Raw genomic sequence first — 13,010 nt, 5'->3', positions numbered from 1 at the left:
GTACCAGTCACCAGTGCTCCACCCCCCCCCCCCCAAAGACTTTGTTCCAGTTCATCGGGAGGCTAGCCTGCAATAAACTAATACTCTCCAACTCCAACTGTTCTTGAGAGTAAAATCTGCAATAACTACTTGTTGTTTTTTTTAGGTATGCTGAGTGAGCTGTGCTTTGAGCTGGAAAAAAAAAGCCCAAAAACTATTTAAAACAGATGCTGACTGAAATGTCAGGAAAAAGAAGTAATGTCAAACTCTTTTGGCCTTTTGGCAAAGATGGAGTTAAATGCCTGTTTTCTGTGACATTACACATATTTAAAATATACCTGTACAGTGGTCCCTCACTATAACGCAGTTCACCTTTTGTAGCCTCGCAGTTTCGCAGATTTTCTGCAATTGTTCATGCTTTTTTTCTTTTCTTTTTTTTTTACAGCGCGTTGTGGTTGGCTGTACACCATTGTCAATCAAGCTCCTCCTTGTCATGTCTCCTTTACAGTACAGAATGCGTTCAGCTTGCCAAATTTACATTAATCTTCAATCGCTAGCAGTGTGACTCTGAAATGCTGTACTGTATGTTTGCAAGTTTTCTGCCCAACAAACCCCAAAATGTCGACGAAAAGTTGTGCACCATCACAGGCAGGTAGCACCCAAAAGATGCTAACATCACAGAAAAATTTGGACTTCTGGACATGCTAAAGTAAGGTAGAAGTTACGTGGCAGCTGGTTTTTATGATACTGATGTGGAGTTTTCTGATATTTTCTACGAAGGTTTGAACTTTGAGAGTGTCTGAGAAAAGTGTATTAAATGTGTAGTGAGAGGTTTTACAGCCCTAAAACATCTATAATAATCATAAAAATGAGGCTGACTACTTAGCGGATTTCGCCTATTGCGGGTTATATTTAGAACATAACTCGACGATTAACGAGGGACCACTGTATATATCAATTACAAATTGCATAAACTCCATGTTATGTCCAAATCAGAATAAACAGGCCATTTTGTGCAAATTCTTTAATTTGGTTGGTTAATGGTATGTGACTGTTGGAGTATTGATTGAAAAGAAACAAACCACTAAAAGTTTTAATAAATTAACTATTTGTTTTAGTGTTCTGGACCTGAATGCATTTGAAAGGCAGAACAAAGCAGAGGGACTGGGAATGGTGACAGAGGAGGGATCAGGTAAGTGTAATTAAATTTTAACTATGAATATTTCTAATGATCATAGAAGTAGGAGTGAGTGTTTCATTTTTTTGTGGCTGCTTAGACGTCTGACCTGTAAATGATTAAACCCCTATTTTTTTTAGAGAAGCCCAAGCTTAATTTGGGTGTCTCCTGAAGTCATAAAGCCTGTTGATATAAAAACTTTTTCTTCCCCTGGGTGCAGATAAAATTTTTGTGACACTTAATCAGCCTTAGGATAGACACATTTATAATGATGATTAAAAGCTGAAACCAGCAACAGTGTCATGCTTTCAAGAGAAGCAACGGAGGGTTTAGTTCAGCAAGTTCAATTAAGTTCTAAATTTTACAGAAGTGGTGCACAGAGTGACACCTCCCTCACCAGCATTGTTAGTGTACAGGAGGATATTTGAAATTAATCCATTTGATCTCAATTTCTTGTAAGTGTGAGTTTTCTGTTAGCCAATGGTAAATTATGAATTGATATGACAGGTATTATAAACTATAATATCACATTGTATAGGACATAAATGTAAACTGAATTATCATTTCATGATAAGATTTTTTTGAAGCATTTAACCAGAGATAAATAAATGAATACAACTTGGACAAAGACTGACAACTAAAAATGTTCTTAAAGTGTATCACCAGAAGTGGACATAGCCTTAGAGAGGAGATTTAATATGTTTCCTCTTAAATTATTATGGTCTTTATGATGTCATTGGGTGTGCTACCCCATTCAGCTTAACCATGTCAACCCTTTCTTTGAGTTGATTCCTGTGAATAGTGTCAAATTTACAGACAATTAAAGCTCTTTTAACCCAACAAATCAGGAATGGACATCACAACTGAAATGACTTAGCTAGAAGGGCTAAAATACAATTTGAGCATTTCTGATGCAAATTTCTTATTTTATACTGAATAAGATTTTTAAAAAATTCAGCTTAGATACAACTTTTGTCCTCTTGCTTGTATTCAACAACTATTACTGCTATCACCTCAATTCTCCCAATGTCAAGAGATATAGTAAACGGTGACTTTAATATCGCTTTTCAAATCCTGTGCTCATCTAGAGTAAACAATCTATTTTATAACATTGTTATATTGGAGTTTATTGCGCTGTGTGTGTGCGTGTGTGCATGTGTGCCTGTCAGCGCATAGTAGTAGTAGTAACCCAATTTACATTAGCTACACCTGAAAGTTATTAGTCTGACTTGAAATACATTTTTCTATTAGCTGTTTGCAAGGAGCAAATCATAGGTAATGTTCTAAAAAGTAAATTTTCAACAAGTCAGAATCATTTCCAGAAAAACTGTCAACTAAAAACTGTAAGCACTTTGCAAATTTGCAGGTCAGCTAGTACACCCATCATGTATAAATCTATATAAAATTGTACTGGATGCAAGTTTTTCCTGGTTATCCATGTTTTGCTTTGTCCCAGTCATTCCATCACTTCAGTGGAGAGTTGAATTAATTTAGAGAAAAGTGGTTATGTTGTATTACATATCACTCACAGAATTATCTAGAGGGATCATTCTAACTAATATCAGTATCTCTTTGCTCATGATTTACCCGTTAGACCTAATTTGTCGTCATTGTCTATCGCACATCAGATATGTTCTGGCTGACAACTTGTTAACTGTTGTGAGGTTGTATCTTGTTTTAAAGCAAATGTTTTCCAGTTTTCAATAATGTGTTTTAATAATTGTGTAAGCATAAAGTGCTTATGAGGCAGTTGTTGAATAAAAAGGTAAATAAAAATTACTTGCTAGCATGCTACAATAGTTACAAAAGTAAGATTTTCCTCTATAACTTTTTGATGTATTAGTCAAAGTCATTGTCCAGAATCAATGTTATTCTCCAGTTTCACCATATATTACATAATAAATAGAAATGCCCAGACGAGTCCATGTAATATCTCTTGTGAAAGTCCACAATGGTGAAGATATTTCAAAAAATTCCTTGATAACTCAGAAAATAATTTTCTTGGCCGAGACGCATTCCTTTTTTTGTCATAATCTACTAATACATGATTATGTAAATGGAGAAAAAAAATTAACTAATCACCTTAACCTTTTGTGGATGTTACGAACAATATGTCAGATCAGTCACTCCATTTGTTTGTGTTTGCATTACTGCCACTTTCAAACTGAAATTTTGATCTTGTGTTCTTCAAGTCAAACCAAAATAACACAAGTGATAATAGAACCACTGATGACTATAAGGTATGCATTTTATTCTCTGAAGTATTCATTTGTTTTAATTTTGTATTACAATCAATGACAGGGATCACTTCAATCACCATCATATGGAAGTACATGAAACATAAGGAGCTGGGTTATTTACATCCAGATACATGCAGATGATCACTCCACTATCTCTGTACCTGGTGTTGATGTCTTTGCAGTATCCATGTGCTTGCTTTTTCGATCACTTAACAAATCAGCCACTCATATCCAAACCAACTGAATCACATCAAATTCATCTCAAGTCTTTTATTGTAGTGTATGGATCATATGTCATTTGTTTTATTGACAAATTAGACTAGATTTCAGCTGATTATGGACTTGTGAGAATTTCAGTGAATGATCAGTAGAAGTAGAAGTAAGGTGAGCTTCGTGTTTTAACCAGGTTTATCCAGCTTTCTGAAACTGGGATGTGCTGTTTTAACATATTCTGTTGTAAACGATGTGCCTGTCTGGGATGTGTTAAATATTGAAACAATATACAAACGTGATTCTTTTGCATATTATTTACACATGCACGCATGTAAAATTGAGAATATTAGCTTATAACCATTTGATTTACCTAAATAATACCTGTCATGATGTTCATTCAATGTTAAGATGAAAACACAAATTCATGCCAGGCAGTGTGAATGATTTGTGAATTTTAGGAATTTCTACTTTTTCATAGGGGAACCCAATCCGTCATGTATGATTATGATTATTTTTTACATTTAATTGATAAATTAAAAATGTATATTTAAATTCCATAAAAGTATAATATCTTATTTTTCTGTTGCTTCTAATAAACTTTATTCCCTGTGGTCTGACACAATGTAAAGTCCAGCAAAATCACCTCAATATTTTGTAGATGCGAAATAATTCTTAAATGCTGCTTTTTGAAAAAAAATCCTCAATCATTGAAAATGTGAAAAATGTTTGTATGATCGTTTAAATTCATTTTTCAGAATAACTAATAAGAAGTATTTGTGTACAAATTTGTACACCAGGCCGTCTCGACCAAACAACAAAATTAAAAAAATTGCATCTTTTTTCCCAATATGTAATCTTTCTTTGTTTCTTACTTTCTCCCCCCCCCCGATCCCCCGTCCCTGTTTTCCTTTCCTTTTCTCATTTTGGTTTACTGCACCTTCTTCCCTTCCTCAGTCATCACTCATGAGCGTGGTAATTATGCCTTCTGCCATTTCTAATGTGTTGGTGGTTCTCTCTCTTTCACTACAGTTTTGTCCTTTTTGTGTCAGTTCTGTCGAGGTCCTGAGCATAAACTTTGATGGCTTGCTGCCTAATCTATGCTTGCTACTTCTGTTTTCCCCTTCAAAATCTTGTCTATTTCTGGAAGGCCAGTTTTTAACTAACCGTCAGGTTGGTTTTACACTTCTCTTATTTTGATTTCATTCCAAATGACCATCATTCTTTTTCCCATTAACAAATGGATGTTGGTTAAATTTGGAATAGAATGAAATATTAACAATAAAATGATCAAATTTCACATGTCAAGGCAGAAATATATTTTAGTGTAGCTGTTAAGCTGCAGTCTGACATTGAAATCTAAACTCATGAATACCTCCCTCTCAGGATTGGTACAGTATCTGGCACATTCTAGATCCTGCATTCCCTATGCCACCTTCATCCTACACCCACATCCACTTTGCCACATGTCAAACTAAACTTGATTGTTTTGTGTCAGTGAGCTGCTTAATGTGCTTGTAATTATCTGTTGTGAAGTATGCAATCCTCACTGTATTCCTAGCCACTATTATACTTTCTCTTAGGGGCTGCAGTAACAACAATAATAATGATAAAAAAATTGATATCCTATTAAATTTTTACTTCATCTTAATCACTGGTAGTCTTCATTAAAGTTGCAGCTTAGTATTGTTTTAATATAAGCTATTAAGCTTTTAACCTAAATAAATTAAGACTTAAATTTTTTAGTAATGACATAGTCTTCAGTGCCAATGATACAAATGTTGAAATTAAAATAAACTAATCTTGTATTTTGTTCAATTGTAATTAAGGAGAATTCTAACGCCGTGATTATCTAAAACACTAAGAGAATTGGTACCTAATTGCAGTAACCCTCAGCTCCATAGAATGTGAAATGTGTCTTGCGGCTTACTTTTTTCTTCCCAGAGCTTGGCCGTTTTGGTTAACTCACACAGCTGTCTTCAAACTACTTACCAACAGCAGCAGGTATCTACTCTGACAAAGAGCATTGGATTTTTTCTCTCAGCATAAACTCCAGACAAACACAGATTGCAAATGTTTGACTATATGATTATTTATCACAATATACAATGTATATACAGGATGTACATTCTGATGTTTTTGGGTTGTGTCTTTTAACAATGAAGGTATATCTTGACCAAACCCTTAAACCAATATTACAATGTGTTAGACTTTTTTTTAAACAGAAAGTAGTTCTAGATGTAAAAATAAGTAAATAAATTAGGATTTATGTTTTTGTAAAAAGAAAGTGATATTTCGATTGATTTCAAGATTTGACTATTCATTTCAAACTTAGAATATTATGTAGATATAGGTGAGAGTAATCATCCAAAAAATGGCAAAGCAAGGTCAAAAATAGGAATACAATAAATAATACAATAAATAATACAGTAAAAATCCTTTAATCCCTATGTAGCCCTGCATCTTTTTCATCTTATCATTTTCTTTTAGTCCTTTTTTTAGTGTTTTGCACTTTTAAGTTTGAAGTCCCTGTTTTCGCCATTCTGCGCGAAGTGGCAGATTATGTACTTAGGTTTTTTCTCCTCCTTTCTTCCTGCCTCCCTCCTTCCTCCTCTCTGTTCTTTGCCATTGTCCTATAGTCAGTGTATGTGGCCATCAAAACTATCATAACTATATTCTAACTTATTAATATTGTGTTTTTGATTTATAATTTGATTTTCACTTCATTATTTTAATTACTTTCGTATGAAAAAACAGGCCAGAGGAAATTTTATATGCAATTACACCACTTTCTCAGTTTTTCATAACCAGAGATTAATGGATCTTAAAATTACGTTTATTGAATCATCATTGTTTGCTGATGAAAAAAGATTTTAAATATATATATATATATATATATATATATATATATATATATATATATATATATATATATATATATATATATGTGGTTGTTGGTTTCGTCCTTTAGCACTCGGCAGTGGGGAAAAGCTAGCCCAATTTTTTTGTGCATTTGTTCTTGCAGTGGTAGCTTTCTATTTCTTAATATCTCATATTAATTTCTTTTCTTTTATCTGGAGCATGTAGTCCAGAAAAACTTTTGTGATGAGTCTCCTTGTTTCTTTATGCCAAAATCCTTGTTTGGTGTGGGAATTAGATAGTCACTCATTATATGATACCATTGGGATATTAACTCCACAATAACAATCGTATCACAATGCAATGTAGTTCTCTAATCATCCATTTCATGCAACACAGTTCCTTGATAATAAATCGTGATATCTTTGTAACTTAAAAACAAAACCTCCTTAAGAAGCAGAAATTATGGGTTTATTCACTTAGTTGTGGTGTCAGTTTCACATAATTTGACGACTGTTGAACAGTTGTCAATCAAAAGGACAATGGTTGAATCAGTTTATAACATCTGTTTTAAAAAATAGCAATATTTCATTATTCTCGTGTTCCTCCTTCTTGATGTTGCTGTCACTTGGGATCAGGAAGTCCTACAGGATCTTGGCTCAGACATTCTCAACCACCTTATGAGCGGTCTTTCATTTTGACCTTTGAACTTCCAGTCCATATTCAGTGCAAATATTTCTGTACCCTATACAAGCCACTTGGTTATGGCACTATGTGTACATTTTGCTGCTATGTGCTGAAAAGTCTCAGAGGCATCTTTTCATAACCTTCAGCTGGGGTACTGTCCCCAGTGGTAGGCCTCTATCTTTCTTGTACGAAGTGCTTGCTCTTGTGCTGCCATGGGTAGTGCCTCTGGGGTGTCTTTCAGCCAAGCCTTCTCCAGCCACTGGTAGAATTCTTGACATCAGCCGATTCTTTTACCGGTCAGTAGTACATGCTATGAAGGGGCTTGTCCCTCCATAATGGTTCATCATCCTCTTCATCCGAATTGTCAAATTTGTGCGGGCTGGTGTAGTCACCATGTATTTCATCTTTGGGGGCAGTCTTCCTGATTAAGTCCTGGTTCTTGGTTGTTTCAGCCTGGACAGTGTCTCTGATGCTCACCAGGGCTCAGCCTTCCTCACTCAGCTTTATATATATATAATAAGCCTAAGGTAATTGTGATGTTCCATTCTGAGAAATTAGTGACACCAGTGACCATGGTCAAATGTATTCCAAGGGCCAGAGCGGGCAACGTTGAATCCAATTTAAAACTGCTGCCTGAAAGTAAAAGTAAATACAATAAAATCGTGATTTATAACGGCGGTATTGACATCCGATGACGCCAGTTGGAGGTGACAAAAATTTATATTGAGTGAGTGTGTGCATTTGCGAAGACGATGTTGGAATCCGTAGTTTTCTATGGTATCGCACCAGCAACGACATGTTTTGCTGCAAGTTGGCGTTCAACCACTGGCTGTCCAGCAAACCAAGTGGGCTTCATTGATAATTGGAAAACATTTTGGTGAAGACCTGGTTGATTAGGAGGGACGCCATTCATCCCACGTTGGACGGAGCTGCTCTCATTTCTAGAATTATGGCCCAGTTTATAATGGAACCAAAACCCTGACAAACCAGATTTCAGACCAGGAAGCAGAGTTGCAGTCTTACATGCTTCTCTGCATGTCCACTTGTGCAGTTACTCACCCAAAACTCCATAGAGACTGTGTTTGTCCCCGAACACATCAGTTTATTCACTCCAATTCTACTTGAAGAGCACTGAATCAGAAAAAGCTAATCAAAGTTAACACAACCACTACATTAACTCAAAGAATATCAAAATTAGATGTGGACTATTAAGTATCAGATCTCTGATGCCAAAAACTGAATTAATGAATGAACTGATATCTGACAATTGTATTGACCTGCTCCGTCTCACTGAAACCTGGCTGCGTGATGATGAGTATGTTAGTCTAAATAAATCCACTCCTCCCAGTCATATTAACTCTCATATTCCCCGAGGCTCTGACCGAGGAGGTTCTAGAGAAAGCAGTTGCTAAACACCTCCACATTTTATCCTTCTTATTAGAGGATTTTCAGTCAGGTTTCAGGGTTCATCATAGCACAGAAACAGCAATAAACATTACTAATGACCTCCTACTAGCATCAGATGAGGAACTTGTCTCTAAGCTGGTCTTATTAGATCTCAGTGCAGATTTTGACACCATTGACCCCCATATCCTTCTACAGAGACTGGAACATGTCATTGGCACTAAACTGAACTGCACTAAATTGGTTTAGGTCATATTTACTAGGTCCATCTCAGTTCATACTCTCTTATGATAATTCCTCTGAAACCACTGCAGTCAGTTCTGGTGTTCCACAAGGGTCTGTGCTTGGACCAGTTCTCTTCAACCGATACCTGCTTCCTTTAGGTCACATTATAAGCAAACACTTGATTAATTTTCTCTGTTATGCAGATGATATGCAGTTGTACTTTTCAATGCATCTACGTACTTGTAAAGTGTCATGAGATAACTTTTGTTGTGCTTTGACGCTATACAAATAAAAAGTGATGATACATATATATATATATATATATATATATATATATATATATATATATATATATATACACAGATATATATATGTACAATAAAACACAAATTAATAAATTATAAGATAGAACTAAAAATAAAATCCTCACAGTCCTCATAGTTAAACCTCCCCAGTATATGATGTCTGACGGTTGATATCAGTACATTTTTATTTACATCCCAAGCCCCGTCATACTAATGAAGGACAACCCACAGAACTTGCCAGCCTCAGCTAACTTCACAGCAGTCTCTCAGATTATCTTTGGCCTTGAGTGAAACTCAGTATCTCTTTTGTCATGCTCAGTGCAGGAAATGGACCTGCTTTTCTGCTTTTTGTCCATGAGTTCCTTCAATCACAGATGGTCCAACCTTGCAGAGTAGCTGATAAAAGAAAATAATGTCTTAATGTTTTATTGTCACACTATGTTCAAATAGAAGTTCATTCAAGGTCACACTGTTATCATCATGAGAACGCACCTGCCTTGATATGAGCACCCAGTCACACTCCCATGTATCTGTATTATCAGTATAATAAAGAAGCAAGGAACTGTATCGGCGGACTCTCTCTCGGGAAGCCACTGAGACAGGGTGCCCTTTGTACAAAGCTGAATTAGTTTGTGTTGTGTCTTTCCTAATAGCGGGAATTTAGGTTTCAACCTGTTTTCCCTTAACAGTAGCTAATGCCTCAATCTTCTGTTGTAATTTATTTAGTTTATTTGTAGCTCTGTAAATCCTGTTTACACTCACAGCACACTTTCACATGCTCTTTTGCCCACCATTTGCTGTATGTTTAATCTATTAGTGGCATAAATATATTTTGAGGTTGTAATTTGTCCCATTTTGGTACATTTCCAGTGTGTCCAGTAGATCTTGAGACTGGAGTGGGTTTTCACTCCCATCTCACTCCTGTAGCTTGATTAAATAAATCTAGAACCTTGAGATTCTTGACCAAATAGCTTTTCGTGTTTGCAGTGCTTGATTTGTAAATCATAAGGTGCCGGAATGCAAAGTACATATGATAATTAAGGGATGAGAGAGGAGCACAGGTCCTGGATTGTATACAGAAAACATGCTGAAAACAACATACAAATGCCCACTGCAGGTCGAACTTGTACAACAAACAAAAAAAAGGGCTCACACAATCACACAAATCTTCCATTGTTATTACGGTATTTAAAGATTGGCATGGCAGCCAATTAGACAGTATGCTCACCATTTAGTTGTCCAAAACACCCCACGTCACGTTAGACCTGGCTTGGCTAGCTGTAGGTGAACCTGGATAGCTGTGGTGGTGCTAGCCTCCTGCTGCAGCCGATTTTGATCATCAGCATGACTGCTGCAGCTGCCCTTGTCGCTACTTGTGGGACAAAGACCCTAAAGAAACTGTTGTCTTTCTTTCTTTCTTTCTTTCTTTCTTTCTTTCTTTCTTTCTTTCTTTCTTTCTCTTTCTTTCTTTCTTCCAACGCCACTTTGAACCTCAATTTGAACCTCTGAAAATGTTCAAAAATTCAACAAATACAGCATGCATATCCAGTCTGCCAAAAAATTCAATAAAATGAAAAAAACTACAACAATTGGCTCCACAGTACCACCAAAGTCCAAAGTATGGAAAAAGGGCCGTGACGGCCTGTAGGAATGTTATACAGACAAGGGATCAACACTCAATTATTCATCCCATCAATACCTAAAAATCATACACATATGCCCTGACCCAATTCTAACAGGAAGTCCACAATATGGACTTGAAAGGATAAATTTTAGACAATTTTGTACATCAAACAAACGCTATCCCTCCTCAGGGGATCGACTTCAAACTTTAACACATAACTTCTGACACTGTGCTGAACAAAATCTATTAAAAACTTTGTAATAACTCAAACAGTTTGGATTTTATAAGCCCTCAAAGTCCAGAAACAACTTTCACCTCACAATGCAAACCGATAGGGAGGCTGTCTCCTTAGAAATACATTGTGTCAAACAGAGGCTTCTGATGTCCCAACTATAACTCTTACCACTTTCAAACCTGTACAACTGGATTGGGGACAACTTTTTTCCTACAACAATGTGATACCTGATGTAAAATTTGGGCAAAGTCATGGGATTTATGAGCATATTTCACAAGAAAAGCACTCTAAAAGTTCTTGTCCACAGTCCCCAGGTGGCAAAGAGGGTAGGGGAGGGGTGCTTAAAGGCACAGTTCTCAGCTCTGTACTGACACCTTGTGTCAGACTGAAGCTTTGATCTTCCAAACTACAAGTCTCACCACTTCCCAACCTACATTGCTGGATTCAGGGCAAATTTTTCTACTTGACTCTAACAGCCACTTTGAGTTAGAGCTCATGATTATACTCAGTTCACACCATACCATACTGTGAAAAAACACAAACAGTCCAGTATGTGCATTGATGTGATACATAGAGCACAATGCAAAAGTTCGAGTAGATGCATTACTTGGCAGGAAGGTGACTTTGAGAATATTTTCACTAGATAGACAAGACTGGCACTTTGTCGTTAAGGTCTTCAATTATAGACAAATCATGGGTTGCTATTTTGTGTGGTAAAAGAGCAACAGGGAAGACTGAGTCAAGTAATGTCAAAACATTTGAAAACACATTGCTGAGAAAAATGTTTAGAATTGAATCAAATAGAATAGAATAAATATACTTTACTCATTTCTGAAGGGATTCAGTGTCTACAAACAGCTCATAAAGCTAATGTAAGAAAAAACAGACACCATGAAATACATAAAAGACATATAAGTACAAATGAATATAGATTGTGGGAGCAATGGTCTACATTTGACTGCTTTTCCTCATCATATGAGCTCCGCAGCCTGGCAGAGTGTTACTTAGTTGCAGTTACTGTCTACTCAGATTAAGGACTTTACATAATTTAGTTGGTGCCAAAAAGATCCAAACCTTATGTACCCAGGCATGTTAATCTGTCCCTGTCCTAATCCAGAAATAATGGATTTTTCCTGGATAGCTTTTGATTTAGCATTTTTGTCTTAAGAAATACTCATGGACATTGCTCAACCAATGAGATCACCATTTAATTGAACATGACACTACAGCCCAACTAATGATTGTATTTTAAATGTGCTTTGACACTTGGCAGCTGTGAGAGAGATTTTTTTTTAATTAAAAGAAAGCCACTGTTTTGATTTATTCTAAAATATTAAGTAATGCGGTTTTATAGGATGTGAGCAGTGGGGCTATCCATCTTTCTCTCCTTGAAGTGAATATTTCTCAATGGAAGGAAACTGGTAAGTGCAGAATTCCTCTACAAGAGCAACTCCCCTTCTTGGATTCTGTGATCGCTGATCGTGTTTCTCTGTCTATAACAAATGCACATATTGATGGTGTACTTTGATTGCATGTCTAGTTATTTAGAGGGAAATGATGAGAAAGCTTAAATTTAATTATGTGCATCTGCTATAGCATGTTATAATATATATACACCCTATATCCTACTCTATCGATCATGGGTGATCGGAGACATTTTGTGTTTGTCCATAATGCACCAACAAAAACAACAATTCAGATGCCAATGATGGTTGGTGGTGCTGCAGGAGGGCTGTGTTGGAACAGCCCCCATCTGCATTCAATGAACAATTTAACGTTTGAATGGGTGGTTGTTCTTGAAAGACATTATGAATACTTGAAATCCTGTAACATCATAGTCCTGTAACATCATATATAACTGACCATCTGATCAAAAGTTGTAAAAGTTTGGGCAGTAGGTCAGAAACACTTGCACAAGTAACCCAGGTCATTTTGTAGTGCCCTGGTGCTGTTGTTTCTTGAACAAAGGTGCAGATACCAGTCTTGCTGCTTGGTAGTTGTGCTTCTACTGCCCTGTCAAGCTCTATTCATAATGGTTGGTCTCCTAGTATTGTTCTAGGAGACA

The 13,010-nt window shown here is 36.2% G+C and overlaps 1 protein-coding gene across 11 annotated transcripts in view; it reads left to right on the top strand.

The window, feature by feature from the left end:
- Window positions 1-13,010, top strand: part of ryr2a (ryanodine receptor 2a (cardiac)) — a 330,466-nt gene that overhangs the window by 249,600 nt on the left and 67,856 nt on the right. For 7 of the 11 annotated variants that reach the window (XM_086195797.1, XM_086195796.1, XM_086195793.1 and 4 more), the window contains 2 exons: window positions 1,098-1,171; window positions 4,564-4,581. In XM_086195797.1, the coding sequence (XP_086051923.1) occupies window positions 1,098-1,171; window positions 4,564-4,581 (92 nt within the window). The remainder of the gene's footprint in view (window positions 1-1,097; window positions 1,172-4,563; window positions 4,582-13,010) is intronic. The other 4 variants (XM_086195802.1, XM_086195801.1, XM_086195800.1 and 1 more) reach the window with 1 other exon arrangement.

The sequence above is a fragment of the Aulostomus chinensis genome, chromosome 23 (assembly GCF_037954235.1).
Source record: "Aulostomus chinensis isolate RoL2024-O1b breed Wild chromosome 23, RoL_Achi_v1.0, whole genome shotgun sequence".
NCBI lineage: Eukaryota > Metazoa > Chordata > Actinopteri > Syngnathiformes > Aulostomidae > Aulostomus > Aulostomus chinensis.
The sequence above is the reverse complement of the archived record's forward strand: the minus strand, read 5'-3'. Positions and strand labels throughout refer to the sequence as shown.